Here is a 23,169-nt window from a genome sequence, read left to right as displayed (position 1 = left end):
AGTACTTGATATACCTTGGATATTCTTTTCTTGTCTTCTTTAAGAAGGGTCTGCTCTAGTTCCGAGTTCTCTGTTCGTATGCCCCCTTTTGCAAAGTCCGAGTTGTATAAGTCTCTAATCTGTCTATACTGAAACCAATCATAGTTAGGTGATAGTTCCTCTTGCGTCTTTATTCTAAGTTTAGATACTTCAATCTTAGTTATTTCTTTGTACGTTAAACATTGTTGTTCATTATCCACAGCTCTCGGATCTATCACCTCATATGGAACCACCCACAAGGGGGTTCCTTCTTGTAGGTAAGTTCTGTACTTCTTCCAGATTGTATATAGACTTCTCCTTACAAAATGATGCAGGAACATCGAGTTGACCTTTACTTTGTCATGCCATAGGTATGCGTGCCATCCAAAAATTTTTTTATATCCCTCTAGGGCTAATAGTTTCTTATTCTTTAATGTCATCCAGTCTTTTAGCCAAACTAGGCAGATTGCATCATGGTAAAGTCTCAGATTGGGCAGTTGCATTCCGCCTCTCTCCTTTGCATCTTGTAGAACTTTTACTTTCACTCGAGGCTTCTTGCCTGCCCAAACAAAATCTGATATTTTTCTCTGCCATTTTTCAAATTGTTTAGAGTCTCTGATGATTGGTATTGTCTGTAACAAAAACATTACTCTTGGTAACACGTTCATCTTAACTGCTGCAATCCTGCCCAACCATGACAAATTCAGTCTATTCCACTTGATCAAGTCTCTCTCTATCTGAGTCCATAATTTTTCATAATTATTCTTGAACAAATCTATATTTTTTGCAGTCAGCTCAACTCCCAAATATTTCACTTTACTAGTTACTTCACAGTCCGTTGTTTCCATTAACAATTGTTGTTTCTGCTTAGTCATGTTTTTACATAGTATCTTTGACTTCTTTTTGTTAATGAAGAAACCTGCCAAATCACCAAACTCCTTGATCTTATCTATCACTTTTGGCATGTTCTCCAATGGATCTTCTACAATTAACATTATGTCATCTGCAAATGCTCTAACCTTGTATGAATAGTCCTTTATTTTTATTCCTCGTATTTCCTCATCTTGTCGTATTTGTATCATCAGAATCTCCAATACTAAAATGAACAACAATGGAGATAACGGGCAACCTTGTCTTGTTCCTTTACTAATCGTCAATTTCTTGGTCAATTCATCATTCACTACAATTGCTGCAGTCTGGTCTCTATAAATTTCTTTAATTGCTCTGATGAATCTTTCTCCCAATTGTAGCTTTTCCATAGTGGCAAACAAAAAGTCCCAGTTTAAATTGTCAAACGCTTTTTCAGCGTCTACAAAGAAGAAACCAACCTCTTTATCACAACGCTTGTCATAGTATTCAATAGCATTGATCACTGTCCTTAAATTGTCTCTTATTTGTCTGTCCGGCAAAAAGCCTGCTTGTTCTTCCTCTATGACTTCCGAGAGCCACCCCTTCAGTCTCTCCGCCAATATCTTCGCAAAAATTTTGTAATCATTGTTGAGTAATGATATAGGCCTGTAATTTTTCACGTTAGTCAGATCTTGGCCCTCTTTTGGGATCAATGATATATTCGCTTCACTCCAAGTGTCTGGAATTCTTTGATCCCTGAAAACTCCGTTCATCACCTCTTTTAGGAATGGTGCCAGTTCGTTGGCCATTGTCTTATAAAATTTAGCCGTAAGTCCATCTGGCCCTGGCGCCTTTCCTAGATTTGCGGATTGTATTGCCTTACTTATTTCTTCATCAGTTACTTCACTGTTCAACTTGTTTCTCCAAGCTTCCGAAATCTCTGGAAGTTTAGTTTTCTCCAAATATGATGCTATTGATTCTTTGGTTACTTCTTTTTTATTATACAGCTTCGCATAGAATTTATAGAAGGCTCTACTAATGGTAGTCTGCTCCAGGTACGTTTTATTTTCTTCACAGATTTTATTTATTATTTTCTTTTCCCTTTTCTTCTTCAATTGCCATGCCAAATATTTCCCAGGTTTATTAGCACCCTCAAAAGCTTTTTGATTCAGTCTTTTAAGGTTCCACTCCAGTTCTTTATTACTCATTGCTGTTAACTGTTCTTGAAGAATTTTGATTTCCTGATGTATTTTCTTTTTCCCTGGTCTCTTTTTTAACTGTGCTTCTTTGGCCTTTATTTTCTCCTCAATCTCTTGTCTCTTCTCCTCTTTCTTTTTCCTTGCTCTGCCATTTAAGTCCATTAGTATGCCCCTTACAACCGCCTTGTACGCGTCCCAAACTTTACTGGTTGGTACTTCTTTATTCACGTTGTATTGTATAAAAAACTTAGTCTCTCTTCTCAATGTTTCCATATTCTCACTTTCCTGTAACAAGTCCTCATTTATTCTCCAGGCTTTCCTTTTTCTCCTTTTTCCAAATTTCCACATAATTGGGTTGTGATCTGAGCCTACCATCGGCATTATTTCTACCTCCTTAGTCCATAACGCTAAGTCCTTTGAGGCCCAGATCATATCAATTCTTGATAATGTAAGATGCCTTGCAGAATAAAAAGTAAACTGTCTGGTTTTAGGATATTCTCTCCTCCATACGTCTTCGAGAGTCTCTTGTTGAATCAACTCAAAAAAAAGCTTTGGCAATAGTCCTCTTTTCTTTTGTGCTTTTGTAGTCTTTTTGTCTAGTTCCAAATCTGTCACTCCATTGAAATCTCCAGCAAGAATTATCTGGTCATATACAAGATCGTCTAGGTGCTTCCTTAAATCCTCAAAGAAGCTTTCCTTTGCACCATTAGGTGCATAAAGTCCGACTACCAACACTCTCTTTAAGTTCCAATTACATTCCACTGCTACAAATCTAGCTTCCACATCTCTCATAACAAGTTTTGGCTGCAGCTCCTCTTTTATATACAACACCACTCCTCTTTTTTTCTTGTTGGAAGCCGCTACAAATTCTTTGCCCAATTTTCCAGATTTTAAATATTTTACATCCTGTTTTCTAATATGGGTCTCCTGCAAACAAACAATATCACATTTTTGTTTTGATAGCCAATGAAAAATATTTTTTCTCTTATTCGGTGAGTTTAGTCCATTTACATTCCAAGATAATACTTTACACTCCATATTCATGGTTTTGTTGGTAAGTCTTTTTCATTGTCCTTGATAAATCTCTCCATCTCCCGCTCAGATCTGATGCGTTTTTTTGCCCCTCCAAACTCAAAGGACACTCCTTCCGGTAACTCCCATCTGTATCTGATATTCATGTCCTTCAAAGTCTGAATTAGCACTCTATATTTTTTCCTATCCAATAACACTGATCTGGGCAGTTCCTTCATTATAATAATCGTCTTGCCATCAATCTCCAATGGATCTTGAAATTGTTTTGTCACAATCCTCTCTTTCATATTTCTAGTTGTAAACTGCACAATCACATCCCTTGGTAATTTCCTCTGGGTTGCAATTCTCGAGTTCACACGATACGCCACATCTAGGATAGCCACAATTTCCTCCTCCTCCTTCCCCAGGTAATCAGCCAACACCTCAGTCATCTGTTCTTGCGCTGACTTCCCTTCCACTTCTGGCAGACCACGAAAACGAAGCTGCTTCTCCATGTGTTTAGTTTCTGCAACTGACATCCTCCCCTTCACCAGCCTCATCTCTGTTTGTTGCGTGTCTATTAAATTCTCCATCGCGTCTTCTACTGTTTTAACTCTCTGCTGCGTTCCTTGTAATTCACTGCTAATCGTTTCCACGCCTTTTTTCACTTCTGACAGCTCCGACTTTACTGTCTGTGTAACTTCCTTGACCTCTTTAATAAGCTCCAATTTCGTGTCCTTAAGTTCTTTCATCATGTCTATAAGTTTTTTGTCCAAATTTTCTATTGCCGATTGCCACTCTTTTTTCGACATCGTGGGGCTTGCTTTAGCTCGCTCCCACGAATCTGCTCTCTTCCTCAGCTCCGTGGCGTATAATTAAACGTTTTCCTTTTTTTTAAATGTCCCAATCTTTGCCAAAATTAATTTTTTATATCCAAAATGTCGGGCGTCTTTTCTCTATGGTTTCTCTATGTTATTGTAATCCAAGATGGCCCACTTCCTCTTCCGCTGAAGCCACGACCCTTCCACTTTCAAAGATGGCGATTCCCCACTTCCTGTCCTTTGGCAAGGGCCGCTTCCCTCCAGCCACTCTATTGTTGTTACGCACTTCCTGTCTCCCGTCTTCCCACAGCAGGTCTCGCGATGGTGTCTTTTTCCCACAGCTCCAAAACCACAGGTATTCAAAACAATAGTCCGATTTTTGTAATAACTTCTTTAAACTTAGTCTCTTTTAAAATACAACTCCTGCCGAGTCTTCACCTCCTTTTCACTAGTCTGTTGCAGTTTAAAAATCTACTTTCTTTCCTCTCTGTTTTTATCAATCTGTCCCGTTTCAAGAGATAGCGATCTTTACCTTCTCTTCAACTTTCTCGGGTTGTAATCGCTGTTTCGATCTTAAATTCTCCTCTCGACTTCCCTCCCCGATCGAAGCTTGGGTATGTAGGTCTTATGCCAGCCGAATTGGCCCCAAAATTGCCGCAGAGATTATAGCCGACCCGTCGCAAGGTGGGACCTCAAGGATCGGGGGGGAGACTCCTTGTGTAGAGCCCCCCCTCGTCCGAGATCTAGCTCACCCTAGGGTCTTGAGCGTTCTTTGCCTGCTCCCCGCCTGAGAGCAGTCGGCCGCGGGTTATTTTCACCCCTCCGGCCGGTTAAAACGGCAATCCGGTCAGCTCCACAAATGGAGCTGCGTTAGACCTCCATGAATCCCAAACCGGAACGACATGCTGTGTAAAATCTTGTGTGTAAAGGATCTTGTTAGCTGACACGGCAGAGACTGTGTTACCTGACTATGTTGAACTTTTAGCAAGAAAAGAGCCGTTGCCATAGATACATAACCTTGACTTTATAAAAGCATTCTCTTAGCTCCAGGGCTTTTTCTGGGAAAAGAGGTGGTGGAACTCAGGACCGCACAATGACGTCACTTGGGGTCAGCTGGAACAAGGGGGGAGTTTTTTAAAGTTTAAATGGCCCTCGGCAAAAATGGTCACAGGGCTTGTGGCCCCGCCTCCTGATCTCCAGACAGAGGAGAGTTTCGATTGCCCTCCGCGCTGCTGCGGTGCGGAGGGCAATCGAAACTCCCCTCTGTCTGGAGATCAGGGGGCAGGGCCACCGGCCATGTGACCATTTTCAAGAGGTGCCAGAACTCCGTTCCACCACATTCCAGCTGAAAAAAACCCCTGCTTAGCTCACATTCTTGTAACAAATCTTTAACTCGTGCAGTCTTGGACTCCTGCAGTGAAGTTATTGAGATTCAACTGGCAGATCCTTACCCGCAGGAGCAAACCTGCCCCCCCCAACGACTTAAGAGTTTACTGAACCCCATGAGAACATCTTTACATGTAGAAACTCAGATTCCATCTCTGACCTACTTACTAGAATACACGTACCCTGCCCTCATCTGCACCCCTTTTATAATGGGCATGTTACTGGTCATAAAAGACTGCATCATAGCTCAGCTCATGGGCTGTCAGTTTCAAAACTGCCCTAGTGTTCTCTTTTAAGCCTCGTTAGTCATTTTTTAAATTTTGTTTTATCAGAGAATTACAACTGCTAAGTGAAGGACTACAGTGATGTTATCTCAGCAGTTCGGTATGCCACCCAGCAGACAAAAAGGGAGATGGGAAAACTGATAAGAGATTGCAACGGATCCTTTCCATGTCAGACGAGGAAAAAAAAAAAGGCCTGCACGAATTATCAAGAAAGCTTTACTTTCTTTAGATACTCACTTGTGACAGTGTTATTTGAGGCAGTCAGTGCTGTTAGTGTATTTACATCCCAGAGGAATATCTGTCTGTCCAGCCCAGCAGACGCAACCAATTCTTTGTCTTTTGCATATGCCAAGGCTTTCACATAATCCTAAAGTAAAACACGCAAACCAATGTAACAACACGAAACGGAGAGGTACGATACATACAACGTTCTATGATATTCGGCACTACCCATTTAGAACTGCAGGTATTACTTTATGATAGCACTTTTATACTTCTTGTGATTACCTTATGCGTCCGTAGTGTGGACATGCAAAATCCCTTGTGTGCATTCCATACTTTAACAGTAGTATCAGAAGAAGCAGATATTACTATAAGGAAAAAGGTTGTGATAGGTTATTTCTCTACAGTAAGGGAGAAGGTTACTGTTTCTTTTCAAAATTAGAAGTCTTATATGCATTCTATTCAGTGTGAAATAATTTGTTACTGAAAAGTATTACTCTGGAAAGCATAAAAAAAATACAAGAGCTAGTGGCATGAGATTACTATCCACCTAAACCACTTGCTTCTCAACCACTGTCTATTCCTCCTGTTGTTCCCTTACCCAGCCATATTCTTAACTTTTGGTCCCCGAACCAGGCCAAAGAGGGAAGGCCAAAACCCTGGTGAATAGAAACATTCAGACTTATTGAGCTGATGATTAGCACATGGTTGAAAATGTGATTATCAGCATGTGACTGAAGACACTCACTTTAAATTTAGCTGTTCTATGAGCACTTCGGGTCTAGCCACTCTAAACCTCATTGGCAGGTATTATGGATTGGATGGGCATTAAGAGAGACTAAATTCCAGTAAAGCAAGTAGATGATGGATGCTGTTTGGTTATCTTTTCTTGCTCATATTCTCCTTGCAGGGTAAGGTTCAGTCTAGGAATGGCAAGAGTGCTATCTAAATAGTCTGGGACCAGGATATCGAGGGACTGCTTTCTCCTTTCCAAATCTGCCAGCCAGTTGAGGTTGTCATTAGATGCATCTGAGATTCAACCTTTAGAAAGTAGGTAGGAGCATACTGGAGACCAAGACTCTTCAATAGGTGTATCCCACTTAAGGAGTTTACTTTGGAAGCATCTTTGCCTTGTAACGCTTTCAAGCAATCAGACGCAATCTCTCCTATTTACCGAATTCTTTGTGAATAGCTTTCTTTTTTTGTCTTCAAGTTTTTAAATTAGGCACTAGACATGAGCACTAATCAAAATACAAAGCAAATTTCATCACGAAACGAGCCATTTCGTGTGTCGCGAAACAGCATTTTGTGGGGCTGCAGTTATCACAAAATTATCAAGAAATTCACGACTTTTTGGTCTGTTTCGTTAGCTTCGCGAACGATTCATAATTGCAAACAGGCTGGCGTTGATCCATTAATTCCCTAGGCAACATTGGGCCCAGACCTTTTGTTGCCATTGGAAACCCCAATCATAGCCCACTTACCCTTGATTGGCAGCTCTCCTACCCATCTGGAAAGCTTCCATTCTGCCCTATACAGCCAGGAGCTGGGGGGTCAATCCCCTAGGCAAGCAAGGAGGTGAGCCCTCTGCAGCCATGGGCACACCAATCTCACCCCTCCAAACCCTGTTAGGAAGGTCTGTCAGCCAACAACAGACCTCCTGTTCTGCTCTATGTCAGAGTTTTTTATAAAAGGCATCTCTCTCTGCCTCATGTTTCGGTCCCAGTAGACAAAGGGAGAGGGAAGATGACCTGTTGCTGGAACTGGAGTGGGAGAATGTGTGGAAGGATTTGGTATTGCGCTTTTGTGTGGGTTCTAGAGGGCCTCACTCTCTTCTGTTTCCTTTCTCTCTTGTTGTGCACTCGACTCTGGTGCAGCTCACTCTTTTTTCTGTGCACCCACTGTGCACATCTCATTTTTATTTTGAGCACCTCTCCCACCTGGGCAGGTGTCTCTGTAGTGTTTAGGGACTCTCCCCTCAAGGCCCTGGATTCTAACAAATCATGCAACTAATGAATCGTTTCAGCAAACATGTCAATTTTGTGACGTTTTATGATTTGCAATTTGTCGATTGCGACGAAACACGAAACTCTCATTTGGGGCTTTTTCCGTTTCGTGCCCATGTCTATTAGGCACTTTGATTTTACCAGTATGTTCTCAGTTATACAATTCACATCTCTTTTCATCATCTTAACTAGTTACGCTAAGCTAGTTAACACTTACAATTGGGTGAGGAGTCCCAGATTTTAAGACTGTTCACCGGTAATCGGGGAGACATCCCAAGTGTTTGTTCAAGCCCAGGGGAAGGGGAGTTAGTGTGATACCTCTTAATGAATCCCATTCAGTCATTTTATAACTCATGTGGCTTTATGCCATTTTGCTTTCACACTCTGTAAGCTGCCTTGAAGCCTCTTGGGGCAGAAGGATGACATATAAAGTGTTCTTAAATAAACAAAATTAATGCCTGCTGCCCTCCTTTTTTAGAGGGCAAAGACTATGCCACGTATGCTTAGTAACATCACCAAGTGTTTTCCTTGAAAACTGTTCAGAAGCTGTTGAATGCTGTTGTGCATCAAAGGGTAATAGCATATTGTATCAGTTGTTTCCCAGCTCATTTCAATGCTCTGATTATTTCCAACATACACTAAACAGCCATAAATCTTCTACAGTTTAAGGAGTGCCACAGAAACCCCCATTCCTTGCTGAGACTGGCTCAAGGGAAAACACATCCAGGAGTGCTTGGAGATGGGCGTCTTCCTCTTTGAATCCCCCTTTCTGGGAGGGGATCACTGTTTTATATTTTCCAATGCTGGGTAAAAACATTTGCAGTTTTAATTCCTGATTTATAATGTTTCTGATAGTGCTAGCTGACGATTGCTTGTCCTTTTACACTGAGCTTTTAAAGAACTGGATCTCCTCATGCCTTCCTTAAATGGAGAAAGTCTCGCCGAGAGAGAAAGTCTTTAAGAAAAGGAATTACTGGATCAGGCTTAGTACTTATGTGAAATATCTGTCTAAACGTCTCGGGGGGGGGGGGGGGATGATGGCCTACTTTATGGCATTACTGTAAGATCTGTGAAGTGCTTCAAAAACTTAAGAGAATTACTACATGCTTATTACTGTCAACACACACAGCCCTAATCTGTCTTATATCAGCCCCCCCACTCCCCAAAGAAAAGAGTTACTTACAAGTCTTGCCATTGCAACAGAGTACAATATCATTCACCCAATCTGTATGATGTTCCATAGATGCTATATAAGGGTCTTGCTGGAATTAAAAATTTTATTATGAGAACTTGCAGATAGTTCATGAGAAATCCCTTACAGTTATTTGTGACCTCTGACAATCCTGGCTATGGTTCAGTACAACTACACACTGAACAGCCAAAATGTTTCACTTAATTGCTTTCAGCAAATTATTATAATTACTTAAAAAAACGATATGAACAAGCTGCATTTAGCTTCATGCCGAGTTATGTAAATCACAGTATGCTTATTATTCTAAGCCTACCATTCATTTCCATCAGCTTACAACTTAAATATCCTGGAAGTGACCAAGCTGAAACTAAGCCAGATATGGCAGAAACCTTTGCAGTGGCTGCAAATGCGATAAAAACAGGATCTTCAAAGCTTACAGAAATTACATTGGCTGGCTGGACTGTAGCCAACTTCCAAGCACATCTTTTAAAAACATCTTTTAAAAACAAAACATTAATGTGTACGTTTGACTTACCTTGTGCTGGTTGACGCTCCATATCCTGATGATGGAGTCACGGCCTGCTGTGAAGAGTCTGTTTAATGCTGGGTCCAACTGCAGCGCATTTACACCATTTCGATTGTACTTCTCCACTTCATCTCTAATTACATAGGAGACCTAAAACGTGTTGACACATTTCCAGTTAAAGCATTAAGAATCTACAGATAAGTGCATTTCACTCTAGCTGCTCTGTTTTCGACAATGCCGCTGTGATTTTTTTTCTAAAATACAGTCATGAATGCCTATAAAACATACGCATCACATCCAATTAATACAATAATTGAGATAAGAGTAAAACCGTGGTATCAAATCACCCAGATTCCTGCAGAAGAGGTAAAGTCTCTCATTTCCTTAATCTGTAATATATACAATATGTACACCTGTATAGGCGGTTGCAGATCAGCATGATCTGCTGGTACTCTTGACCCTCAGAAGTAGGTAGTTAACCTTCTGTTCTTTCAATAATCATTAAGAAGGCAAAAAAAAATCCAATCTCAAGCCAACTTCACCTAAATTGTAGCAGAAATGTTTCTATGCATAAAATATACCACTAGAAGGCTTCAGATAAAATACTGGCAAGCTAGTTTTAATGAGCAAGGTTTACTCAGCAGCATGGTTCACTCAGCTAGGTGAAAGACAACTCTGCAACTGGAGAAATCTCCTTGCAAGAGTTCAGTCTCAGCAGTCCTGGGCCCTCTGGCAGAATGGCCCATAGGCCCCAGCCCTTCAGCCACACCTTGCCTGCCTATTTCCTTCCTGCCAACAGAGCCCAGACCCAGCAGTACTTTCTCCCTGTCTTCTGAGCTCCATTTTTTCATTATCCTTTGTCTGTCAAGCCTCCTGTTTTTCAGGCTACTATCAATGACATTCTACTTACGATAACCACCTTGCCTCTTGACCCACCTCCCCAACACTCCTCTCCCCCATCAGCTCCTTAAGATCTGAGGTTTTTTTAAAGAGTCACTTCTGACTCTTTGCATTCATTCCCTATCTGCTCTACCGTGCTGTCCGATGACCCTTTTTTGAACACATAGGAAACTACCTTACACAATCAGAAGATCATTGGCCCATCAAGGTTAGGATCATCCAAGTTAGGATTGTCTACACAGACTAGTAGCGGCTCTCCAGGATCTCAGGTGGTGCTCTTTCATGTCACCTGCTACCTGATCCTTTTAAATGAAGATGCGAGGGATTGAACCTTGGACCTTCTGCATACCGAGCTGGTGCTCTACCACTGAGCCATGGCTCCTTCCCTTTTTCATGTGTCTCTTTTTCACTCCATAGCCTATTCTGCACCTTTCCCCTTTTGCCCTCTTAGATCTGATATCATTATCCTATACAAGACCTTTCCCAGGCTTCAACCTACTCCTGCGGGAGAATTAATGTTATCAGAACACTAGATATAATACAGCCATCAAAATTTTTAACCAGAAAATTTTCCCGGAAAACCCACATTGCTGCTTTGGTACACTGACTCAACTGCCACAGGGCAAAGTGGCAGGCAGCTTTCACTAACAAATGACACCATTACGAGATTTCAAAAGGAAAGCTACCACCTACACAGTGCCATTTTTGGATTCGTGGAATATGTGCCCATGGTCAAATAATAAGCACTCAGTCATCAGGGTATAAACTCTAATAAAGTCATCAACTAATTACTTGCATTTGTTGCAGTGCATACCTCTAATTTTCATACAGCAGATATAAAATGGATGATGGCCTGAATAACAGATGCAAGACAATAAAGTCTCTCGGGATTACTGATGGTATGAACCGGTCCACGGTGCTTTAAACCGGTGGTGGGACCAGCTACTCTCCGAGCAATTAAATGTAAGCTCTCTGCCCCTCTTTCATTGCCACCATAACCAATTTCTTATCCTTCTCTTTAAAGGTAAATACAGCACCTTCTCCCTTCTATCATTTGTGCAGAGGAAGAGGAAGACTCATACAAGACAACATCCCATCTCTCTCTCTTCCTCCATATGCACGCACACAGGCATGGGAGAACGTTACCGACTTTCCTCCCACTTCACAGCTATTGGGCTCTCCTAGGGAAAACACAGTGGTAACAAATTACAATATATTTCCCCCCTGCAGGGCAAATCAAAATTTGGAGGGGCGGATTTACTTTGGGAAAATCAGCGGAGGAAAGACTTCCCCACCCAAGCACTGAAGATCTGCTCTGAAGCTCAGTCGTTTTTGTACAAGCCACCATTCTGTGACTGGCTCTATCCACTGAGCCACCCTTTTCTAACTGGTAGTTCCCAGAGGTCCTGAAAAAAACGAAGTAGCTCCCAGAAACAAAGTCTGCCCTCCCCTGCTGTAAACTACCACAAGAATAATAAGCTTTAAACATTTGGGAGAACTGACATGGCCTCCTCCCATTGCTATTTCTTTGTATATACATGGTCCACATCATCCAAATAAGGGATCATTCAACAACATTACAGCGTGTTCCACACCTTTAAAAACTCTAAAAGCTGTAGCTGAAAGCATTATTTACTGTTCTTCCAGTCACCTACAGTATACATATAGCTTGCAAATCAGCTACTTGTATCAAAAGCCTGAAAGGGACTCCCCTAGATTGTCAAGCTCAATTTCCTCTTCAAGTTTCAGAACTGGTGTGTCAGAATCTAGGACGACACATTTGTGGCTGAGTTAAATCTTTATGGAAACATACAAATGCACATTAAGATCGTCCTTGAAGGCTAAGATTCTTTGTGGTGACACCAAAACTGTGGAACATCCTCTTTGGGGAGGTCTGCCCCTTTCCTTAAAAAGGTAAAGCACTGAGTCATTACTGACTCATGGGGAGACGTCACATCATGACGTTTTCTTGGAAGACTTTTTACGGGGTGGATTGCCATTGCCTTCCCCAGTCATCTACACTTTACCCCCAGGAAACTAGGTACTCATTTTACCGACCTTGGAAGGATGGAAGGCTTGAGCCAGCTACCTGAACCCGGCTTCTGCCAGGATCGAACTCAGGTCATGAGCAGAGCTTGGGCTGCAGTACTGTGGCTTACCACTCTTCACCACAGGGCCCTTAAAAAGGTAAAGGTAGTCCCACTTCTTTTTAAAGAGTCAAGCAAGGATAGCTTTCTAGTAGAAAACTAGAAGGGATACCTTGACAGTTTCTAGCCTGCTGCAAGAGAAATTTGTAGAACAGCTTCCATGGCTGTGTTAGCTGCTTTTGTTCTTTTTATTCTACTATGACTGGACTTGCATGTTGGCTTTTAAGTCAGTAACAGAAACCTGGGATATTTATATCAACAAACAAGATATAAATATTTTAAAAATTAAGTGGTATGCTCAGTGAATTGATATATACAGTTCTGTTCAAAACTGTCCAATGATTTATATCCCAGAAGAGGGCTATTGCAAGGCTGACATCACAACCTGGCTCTATGCCCCACATATCAGCAAGTACTCTGGGGTAACTTTTTAGAGAGGTAAAAACCTGCTCCTAGGAGAATATTAGTTGTTACAGGGGACCTGTTATGACCTTTACTTTCTTTAGGGTAGATTTTTCTTTTAATCTATCCCTTAACACCCTCTGGGTAGTTTGCTGCCACCAGGAATATTTTATTCCAAGCTATTTTATTTAAATTTTCCCTTTGGTAACGTTCCCAAAGCGTCAGGCTCCTTCGTGGTTCTATGTGGCCCTCAGGATAGGAATGGAATATAGCAATGACAGCTACACTGGGATATAACAAAACAAAATAAACTTTTATTTAGTCAAGAAGCGTATCGGTTTCATAAAAGTGGTTCTCAGTTCTTAAAGTTACTTCATTTACTCTCATTCACACAGATCTCTTCCAAGGCTTCACACACAGCTTGCCTGCTTTCTCTAGACTCCTATTCACAGAAATATTAAACCTGCTCAGGCAGCACACAGCCGGCCTCTCTTTCCCTGACTCTCATTCACAGAAATATTAAACCTGCTCAGGCAGCACCCAGCTGGCCTCTCTTTCCCTGACTGAGTGTCCTTTCACAAACATGCTCAGTTCAGGTTCCACACAGGTTATATTTCTCATAAACACTTTACCATACTCAGGCAGCACACAGATAGCCTGCTCTCTTCTGATTCCTACTTTTCTCTCTGCACGGTCAGTCTCAAACTGCATTCACTCCGCCCACACTCTCAGTTATCAACCAATCATATCACTCACTCATCCCTCTCTCACCCCCCACTCTTCACCTAGCGCAAACCAAGCATTTAAAGACACATGTACACATTTACTTGGAATCATTACAAGACCACTGACCCATTTTACACAACTTGCCGTGCCTCATTAGCTGAACACACATGTACTCAATCAGACCACTGGTCCATCTACTCAGACTCATATCATCTACTGCCCGGTCCTTTTAGTTGGAGATGCTGGGGACTGAACCAGGGCCTCTTCCAGTGAGCCGCAGCTCCTCCCTGAACTCTGCATGACTGTGATAGTACACCATTAACTGAAAAGTTTTCTCTCTGAAAACAGACTCGTTTAACAGCCAATTGGACAGGGAGGTTTGAAGGGGCCCCTTCCTCAAACGCTGAAATTCATTTGGATTTTAACTCTGAATGTTATACTCTCGAGATGTATTGTCTTACTACTTTTTCTGTGTATTTGTATCACCGCTGGAACCTGCCTTGAGCCCGCTTGTGGGGAGGGTGGGCTAAAAATCAAATAAACTAAACTAATTCTACTAAACTGCTAACTGGTGGCCATTTCAATTATGCTGTAACAGTATATTAATACCTATTATATTTTTAATCTGCCCTTCCTCCATGTAACTTGGGGCACAACTCTCCCTCCTCTATTTTATCCACACACAAAAAAACCTTGTGAGGTTGGTTAGGCTGGAGACAGCAACCAGCCCGGGATCGCGCACTGGGTTTCATGGCAGAATGGAGATTTTAACCGTGTCCCAGCTAGCTATAGTGTTTGATCCAACCCGGTTTTCTGGAGGAGGAGTCCTCTTTGACAATCCCAAATGGCTATGCAGAGGGTCATGAAATTCCATGTTCAAAAACCATGTGGGGCAGGAGTTGTACTAGGGAGCGGATTTTGAAAAGCTTGAGTGAAAAAAACTGAGTGGATCCAACCCTTGCTACGACGCACTAACCACTACACCACACTAGACGGCAAAAGAACATGAATCCTGATCCACACACTCTGCATTCAATATACTGAAACTGTTACCATTAGAAATACACAAAGCTCCTCGCTCGTTCCTGCAGAGAGTACTTTGCTAATCTAAAGCACAGAAATTAGGGGTTGGGGGACAGAAATGCAAACAACCAAAAGCCGAAGAACAGCAGTCTGAAAAATACAGAATCTGTGCTAATATGGACTACAAACAATTAAGCCCTTAATAAAGATATATACCCATCTGATCTGTATACTTAGAAAATATGCACCAGCTCACCACCAATGTTTGTTTTACGAAAGGCAGCACAAGATGGGCCAGGTAAGGAATCCCAACCTTGCAGCCATTTCTGGAATTTTAAGAAAGGGTACTGGACAACACCACAAAAAGGCTGCCACAAGGGGCACATCAGTATTTTCATTTCTTGGGTGTGGGAGGATCTACTATTTGAGAACATTTTATCTTAGATTTGGGAAAGGGTAGATGTTGAATTTTCCCGTCTCTTCCCTCCTACATACCTTTAAATAACCAGGAAAGGGGAAATATAAAAATTCTTTTAAAGAGAATTAGAATAGGTTTTTTTGTTAAAAGGGTAATTGCTCCTGCTTACTAATATTTATCTAACTGATGTCAGTTCTAGTGGGTGACCTTAGCTATCATTTGTGCATCATTGTGGATTTGATGGAGGAACTTTGATAGAGGAACCCAGCTGAAGACAATACTGTGGAGACCAAAAACCTCTGTACAATGGATTATACGAGTGGGATCCATTCTGGATGTGACAGGTGCTAAGAAGGCAGGGTAGTTTTTTCTGAATGAGACTCAGAGCATAATACTTCCTGCCCTTGTTTCTTCCAGTTCTTTTCATATTTTTATTTTTTCCTCTCATCTTCAACCCTCACCCACCCCATAGTGAAGCTATTGTTGAGACAAAGCTTCAAGCAAATCTGTCCCTATTTAAGTTGCAGCTACTGTCCAGAAAGAACTGGAGGTGACTGGATCTCCTCCCCACACCTCTGCCAGCACCAATTCCATCTCAGCCACAGTAAGCTTTCCATTCTCCCCTCACCTTTAGCATACCTTGAATCAGACAGGAGATATTTACTAAAGGACTGCTCTGCTCATCAATCCCACAGCTTGCACTGCATTTGCGATGTTTTTGTATGTGTATTTTAGCTAGGTTTTAATTGTTTTAATGACACGTTTTTGTCTGTTTGTAATGGTCTGAGGCATGTCCTATGTTTTTAATTTGTTAACTACCTTGATGGCCCTGACAAGAGCAAAAAGGTAGGATATGAGTTTTGTAAATAAATGTCTAGCCTTCTTTTCCAATCAGTTATGCCTGTCACAGACAAAAAAAATTAGCTTCATTAAAAATAGAACAGAAAGGGTTTCTGGAAATCTGATTCTCTTCATGTTTGGCACTGCAATTCCCTTGATTCTCTTTGTCATCCAGAAGCTGGTAGCCGACTACGTGATTCCTACATTTATTTGCTGATGAGTTATGTGTGCCACAAATGGACAGATGGACAGACATGCAGATCCTTTTGCTGTTATAAGTTTACTTAATTTATACTCCTTTTCTTGCTTACATTTTCCCCTTATCCATTTCATCCTCACAACCCTGTGGGGTAGTTTATGCTAAGAGTGTGGGACTGCCCCAAGGTCACCCATTATGCTACATCATGCTAGCTAAGGGTTAAAAAACAAAGAAATTCCAGAAAGGCGTGTGGAAAGTGATAAAGGAAACAGCAGAAAATGAAGATAAAGAAGACCAGATAAGAAAGGAGTCCAGAAGGAGAGCAGCTATCAGGCACCAGGAAATATACTGCCAGATGCCAGAGCACCCATAGGCACCAGACTGGAGAGTGCTGGTGCAGATAATGAAGTTTCACATAATTTCCCAAATTCTGTAAAATCTGCTGATGGGTTTGGTCATTTCACTATACAGCTAAAATTCCAAGTGCAATAGTGCATTGCATAATATGAAGAGAGGCCATTAGCCCCATTTACTCCACCATAAATGTCTGAGAATTGCAATAAATTGCCTGCTAATGACCACAATTTGCAATTTTGCTATTACTGAAAAAACTCAAGAGACCTCAGGTCACATGCTCATTTAAGGATGATTAGTATAGTGGGTATGGCATACAGGCTAACAGAATGAGCTATGAGCTATGTTTCTGAAGGTCCCTGGTTCAAATCTCCCCTTTGCTACACAAAAACCCCACTAGGTAAGCCTTAGGCAAGTCTCTCTCTCAGCCTCAGTTTACCACCAGCATTACTAAGATAATTATATTGGCCTGTAGGTAAGGATTACAAGATAACATGCATAAAGCTCAAAGCATGCAGAATGTCTGAAATATTTTCCTGAATCAGCTGTAAGTACTAGTTAGCAACTAGAAAGGACTGATTTCGGAATGGAGTTGGCCTGCAACTGTTCCCTTGCGGTAGCAACCATTCTCTTCTTTTGCATCTAGATTAGTAATATGGAGCTGGGCCTTACACAAAAGGAGGCCTGCTGCAGGGATCTCCAGTTGCTGAGCTCTAAACTAAACCACTGAGCTTTAATTGTTGGCTCAGGTGGGGTCCAGTGGCCAATACCATGATTTTTATTTATGTAGAAGAAAGAGTAGAAACATGCAAGAAGTTAATGGGGTAGAATAAGAAATTTAAAAATGTACATGGTAGTGCCTTTTATTGGATGATGGGCAAAAGAAGAGTTCTGAGTTTGAAAAGAATAGAGATAACTGATGTAAAGATTCTTCAGAAACCATTTATCTAGGATACAGCAAAGCTGTCAACTTTTACCACTCTAATTTACAAGTAATGCTGAACTCTTAATAAGCTATGCACTGCCCTGCTCCACCCACCCTTCTTGATGCTTCATAGGTACAAACAGAAGTAAAGGGCAAGAATAGTTTCCATTGTCTGGGTCATGGAAAAAGAAGGAAGGTACCGCTGATAGCTACACTTCAAACATGTTCAACATCCTTGTAAAAAGCAATGCTTTTCTATCTTTGGCTAGTACCCTAAGCACTATGCATGCTGATCTACAACATCCACAGAAACATATTAGCTATTCAGCTCCCGAAGTGGCAAATCTCAAAATATATTTGTGGAAGAACAGGCACTCCATATTATTTTATGCCCAACAGGTTTTGATACTCTTCAAAATCAATGGTCACCCAGCAAATAAGGGACTGCTTTACACTTTCGAGAGAACACCTATTGTTTGTTATCTTGAGCACTGGCACAGATGCTTTCTTTCAATTTTCCAGCAACATTCCAAGAAATATGGGGTGGGGATCACCCACTCCCCAGGAATGCACAAAATCCATTGCTCATATGGCCTCTCTGGATCATGGCCATTGATTAGAGCCAGTTAAGTTTTCTGTTCAAGAAAATGCTTCTCATGCACAAATTGATCACCAGTCTTTTTTCTACTAGTCTTTTTTCTACTATTAAATAACCAACATAAAAAAATGCAACAAATACTTGGATTTGAACTCAACACCAAACCATTCTCTAACTGCCTTATACTTTGTTACAGATAGAAATGTGATTAAATAAATATAAAAATAAAAATAAATATAAAAACATCAGCAAATGTTCTGTGTTAACTATAGAGGTACAGCACAGAGTGACCGTGCATACTTGAATGCTTTAAAAAAGTAAAGACAGTATCAAATTAAGTAAGTGGTACAGGACAGGATTATGTAATATGGATACCCTGGCAAGAGATTGCTTGTATGTTCGCTTCCAACACAGGACTATGGATTGGGTGGAAGTGGGATTGCATCTCTGGAAGCCAGATATGAACACACAAAACTGAGACTAGCAGCAGCTCTCCAGGGTCTCAGGCAGAAGTCTTTCATATCACCTACTACCTGATCCTTTTAACTGGAGATGTCAGGGATTGAACCTGGTACCTTCTGCATGCCAAGCCAATTTTCTACCACTGAGCCACAGCCCCTCTTCCATGAAAAAGATTGGATGACAGCAGGTACAAAAAGCCTCTGAAAGTCTTCAAAGACAAGTACTGCTCTAGATGAAAATATTTTGCTACTGATAAATACTTCATGATGTTGTGTGACTGACAACCTTGAAACATCCACAATAATTAATCAAGAGGTTCTACTTGTGTTCCATTCTAATTTCCTCTGCAACTCACAGCACTGTATTCATGATTAATTTAAACTTGCATGGTATGAATATGTCTGAAAATAAATGATCAGTTATGACAGAACAATATGTTATGTGTACCTTTGCCATTATTGTGCAACTTCTCTTCTTTTAATCACAGAAAACAGCAGTAGTAGCTACTCCCTTGTTCTTGCCAAAACATGATAGACATGCACCCAAGTGACTGACAAGGAAGGAGTTACTGACCCCCACACACAAATTTTTTCCACTAAACCATGAAAGCACCCTTAGTTACTCAGCATGATAAAATAGCTTTAAAAAACTTAAAACACTGGTTGCTCCTTTACGTTCCTGATCAAAACCAAGCAAAGTTTTCAATCTATCTCATCTCTCTGATAGGTGAGCTAAATGAATAGAACAAGGCTGATCTGTTTTGCACTTTATTTCTATATTTAATAGCAGGTTTTGCCTAGTTGTAGAAACTTAGAAGAGAGCGAAGAGAAAACACACAGAGAAAAGCAGCCAATGGAGCCTCTTTCATTGTTGTGTGAGATTTCTATCCTCTTAAGAGCTTTCTGTTGGTGGAGGAACCTACAGGCACACATGGCAAATGTAAAACATATTCAGGTGCTTGAAGCCTATGAATTCCTTACACAAAATGAAGAGGCATAAAGGGCTGAATCCTAGAGAGTAGTGCTTGGAAGGGGAAAGAGATCCCCTCTGAGGAGGGAACTAATCTGTCTAGAAGGGCAGTAACTATTAAGGACAGCCCAGGTGAGCCTGATCTCGTCAGACCTCAGAAGTTAAGCAGAGTCGGCCTTGATTTGTAATTGGATGGGAGACCTCCTGCGAAGACTAGGGCTGCAGAGCGAGGCAATGGCAAACCACCCCTGTTAGTATCTTGCCAAGAAAACCCCAGCGGGTCCCATAGGTCAGCCACGACTTGAGGGCACTCTCCACCACCACACTATTAAGGTGCCCCTGGACCCCAACCCCCCAGTCCAGAACGTGACCAAGACCACCTTCATCGCGCACAGAGCAAAGACCACCACAGGCATCAGGGCGTCACAAAAGATCTTCCCTTCGAGCCACAGCCACCGCCTCCTCTCCCTTTCACAACCAGGGGGGCGTGCTTGCCTAAGGCCGCTGACTTGGCCATGGTGCGAAACAGGAGACTGGACTGGACGGACTGCTGGTCGGAACAAGCCCGGCAGTTCTAACGCTCTTCCCTTACAATTGAGCTCGGGGCTCTCGGAAGAGTCCCTTCGGGGGCAGGTTATTCTTAAAGCAGCCTCCTCGCGGATAATTTTCCTGTTGCCTGGAAACCTTCCGACGAGGCCGCCACCCCGCCCTGCGCCCCCCGCTCTCCAGCCCGCCTCCTTCCCACGGCGCCCTCGCCTCCCTTCCCTTCTCCCGCTTCTCTTCCCCTGCCTCGGCCTCGTTTTCCCTCCCGCGGCCGCCCGGCCTCCCGCGGCTCCCCTCTCCTCCGGCCGCGCCCGCCGGCCCCCTCACGCTCCTCTCACCTGCACTTTCCGCCGCCCCGCCGTGTTCTGTCGGTGATGCGCCGCCATCTTGCATGTTGACACTCTGTCGTCATGTCCGAGGAAACGGCTTCCACCGGCCCGGAAGTTCCGCCTCAAGCCCCGCCTCCCGCCCCTTTTCAAAACGCGCTAGTCCTTCAGGCGGCGGGTAGCAAAGAGGGCAGGGAAGGTAGCAGGCGGAGGTGTGGCTTGCGTGGTTGCTATGGCGCCGGCTATGGCGCGGGGCGGCGCTCCCGAGAGAGGCGTTGATGGTTTCGCGGGCGCCGTTATCTCGCGAGACTGCGCGCGCGGGAAGAGCGGGAACAGCTTGGAGGGTGACCGTTGTGACGGTTGGAAGCGACGTGCTGCTTCTCCGAACGGGAGGAGTCGCGCAAGCGCATATGGTGCTGTTAACGCCTTCCCTCAGAGGCTGTCAGCTGTGGCCTGAATGTAGTTTTCCATATTGAGAAGCGGCCCTGTGTTTTCCCGCCTTTTCCCAACTCGTTATATTTCTTGAGGGGCCACTTTGTGTGTTTATTTATTTTATAAAGAATGGACAGGGCTCCGCAGGCTTTTGTAGTTCTGGAGCTGTGCAACATCCGGAGGGTGCCTATATCATAAGAAAAGAGCAAGAGTCCAGTAGCATCTATAAGATTAACAAAATTGGTGGTAGGGTAGGAGCTTTCATAAGTCACAGCTCCGAAGTGACAGTATTGGAAAAAGTGAGCTGTGACTCACCAAAGCTTATACCTTACCACCAATTTTGTTAGTCATATAAGGTTCTACTGGACTCCTCTTTTCTACTAATACAAGGGGACGCAGCTACCCATCTTGATATATCAGAAGAAGGAAGATAGATCAAGATGGGTAGCTGTGTTAGTCTCTGTAGCAGTAGAAAAGAGCAAGAGTCCAGTAGCACCTATAAGACTAACAAAATTGGTAGTAGGGTATAAGCTTTCCCCAACCACAGTTCACTTGAGGTCATACCCTACCACAAATTTGTTTTAGTCTTATAGGTGATTCTGGACTCTTGCGCTTTTCTATTGCAGAAGAAGGGAGGTTTAACTTTCAAAAACCATACCCTGAAAAACCATACCACTCAAATCCTGCAGTCCTGAGGGTGGGGCATGAAAAGCAAAAACAAAGCCAGAAACTTTGCTCCATCATAACATAACATGGTAATCCTGTTTGCTGACTGAAACCAGCTGACTGTAACAGCGGAGACGAGAGGTTGTGGATGAGAGTCCAAACCAAAATCCCAGCACAAAAGCTATGCCCTACCTTTGATCAAAGCCTAGCAGGAGAACCTAGAACATTTCTCTTGCACTCTGTAATCTGCCTTGGACCTCAATGGAAAAGGTGAGCAAAACCTCAAATTTTTTTGGAGACTAGAACTAAGCATCTCTTCCCTAAAGTAATGAGGTGATCCTCTTCCTAGGGTTACCAGCATTCAGGTAGGGCCCGGAGATCTCCCAGAATTACAACTCATTTCCAGACTGCAGAGATAAGTTGCCTTGGACAAAATAGCTAGTTTGGAGGGTGGACTCTATAGCATTATACCCTGCTAAGATCCCTCCCCTCCCCAGGCTCCACCCCTAAAACTCCAGGAATTTTCCAACACAGAGTTGGCAACTGTATTTCACATACTACTTCACTCGTCCTTCGCAAGACCCAAACCCTAATTCCCTTGTCTGTTGACTACCCAAATTCATTGCTAATTAATTCACTCTTTCCCCAATTTAGCAAATTCCTAGAATAGTACCAGTCTTCATTTGGTAGATTGCTAAAGAAAGCTTCCATTCTTCTGCCCTTAAGTAGCTGCTAAAAGTCATAACCAGAAGTGGCACTGGCAACTAGAAGTTGCTAGAAGTCATAACAATGGCTAGACAGCCACTGGCAGAAAACTCAGAGCCAAACTACAAGTGATGCCTTACACAGGTTGGACACTTGTCAGCTTCCCTCAAGTTTTGATGGGAAATGTAGGCACCCTGGTTTTACAGCTTGGCTCTCCATTACAGCTGCAAGACAGGATGCCTACATTTCCCATCAAAACTTGAGGGAAGCCGACTAGTGTCCAACCTGTGTAAGACGTCACTTGTAGTTTGGCTCTCAGAACAAGGCTTTAAGTGAGGCTGATTGAACACTGCACAGAGCCCATGTTAGAGCCTATTCTGTGGCAGTGATGGTGGTGAAAAGACCGTGTTTCTCTGCCACCATTGCGTCAACATGTGATAGTCTAGCTGAGGTGTTCCGTGTGGTGTGGGGGCTTTTACATCATAGCCCCAAGAAACTGGACTTTTATCTCACAGCCTGCTGTGATCAATTTGCTACTTTGCAGACAAAATTATCCAGATCAGTTCTGTTAGATGCTAGTTTCAGGTGGGTAGCCATGTTAGTCTGTAGTAGAAGAGCAAGATTTGGGTCCAGTAGGTTAACTAGATTGCCAGAGTATGGCAAAGGGAATTTTGACTCTCAAAAGTGCATACCCTGGAAACCTAGTTGGTCTTTAAAATGCTACAGGACCCAAACCTTGCTCTGTTAGATGCTGGCTTGGATGCATTTTTTTCACGTACATTCTACTGAACGTTTTTAACAAACAGATACAAGTTGTAACTTGCATGGATGCATGTTCAGATGATGTACCTTTAGCATCTGCTTGTCTGAAAGTGACCTTTCAGCTTACGGAGCCTGAGGATATGGACAAGATCCTTGGAGAGACGACACCTGCCACCTGGGCTTTGACTCTTGCCTTTTTGGACTGATAAAAGCTGCCAGAGGGGGACCGGCCGAGAGAGTAAGGGGAGTGCTTCCTTG

At 42.6% G+C, this 23,169-nt stretch overlaps 1 protein-coding gene across 1 annotated transcript in view; it reads right to left on the bottom strand.

Annotated features, from left to right (window-relative positions):
- WDR48 (WD repeat domain 48) overlaps nucleotides 1–20,446 on the bottom strand; it is a 48,310-nt gene extending 27,864 nt beyond the window's left edge. Inside the window, exons 1-5 of the mRNA XM_054991523.1 lie at nucleotides 20,359–20,446; nucleotides 9,524–9,664; nucleotides 8,980–9,058; nucleotides 6,076–6,158; nucleotides 5,806–5,935 (exon numbers count right to left, since the gene is read on the bottom strand). Of these exons, the coding sequence (XP_054847498.1) occupies nucleotides 5,806–5,935; nucleotides 6,076–6,158; nucleotides 8,980–9,058; nucleotides 9,524–9,664; nucleotides 20,359–20,406 (481 nt within the window). The 5' untranslated portion in view covers nucleotides 20,407–20,446. The remainder of the gene's footprint in view (nucleotides 1–5,805; nucleotides 5,936–6,075; nucleotides 6,159–8,979; nucleotides 9,059–9,523; nucleotides 9,665–20,358) is intronic.
- Nucleotides 20,447–23,169: the final 2,723 nt, after the last annotated feature.

This window comes from Eublepharis macularius, chromosome 11, assembly GCF_028583425.1.
Source record: "Eublepharis macularius isolate TG4126 chromosome 11, MPM_Emac_v1.0, whole genome shotgun sequence".
In the NCBI taxonomy this organism is placed as follows: domain Eukaryota; kingdom Metazoa; phylum Chordata; class Lepidosauria; order Squamata; family Eublepharidae; genus Eublepharis; species Eublepharis macularius.
This window is presented reverse-complemented; position numbering and strand designations above follow the sequence as displayed.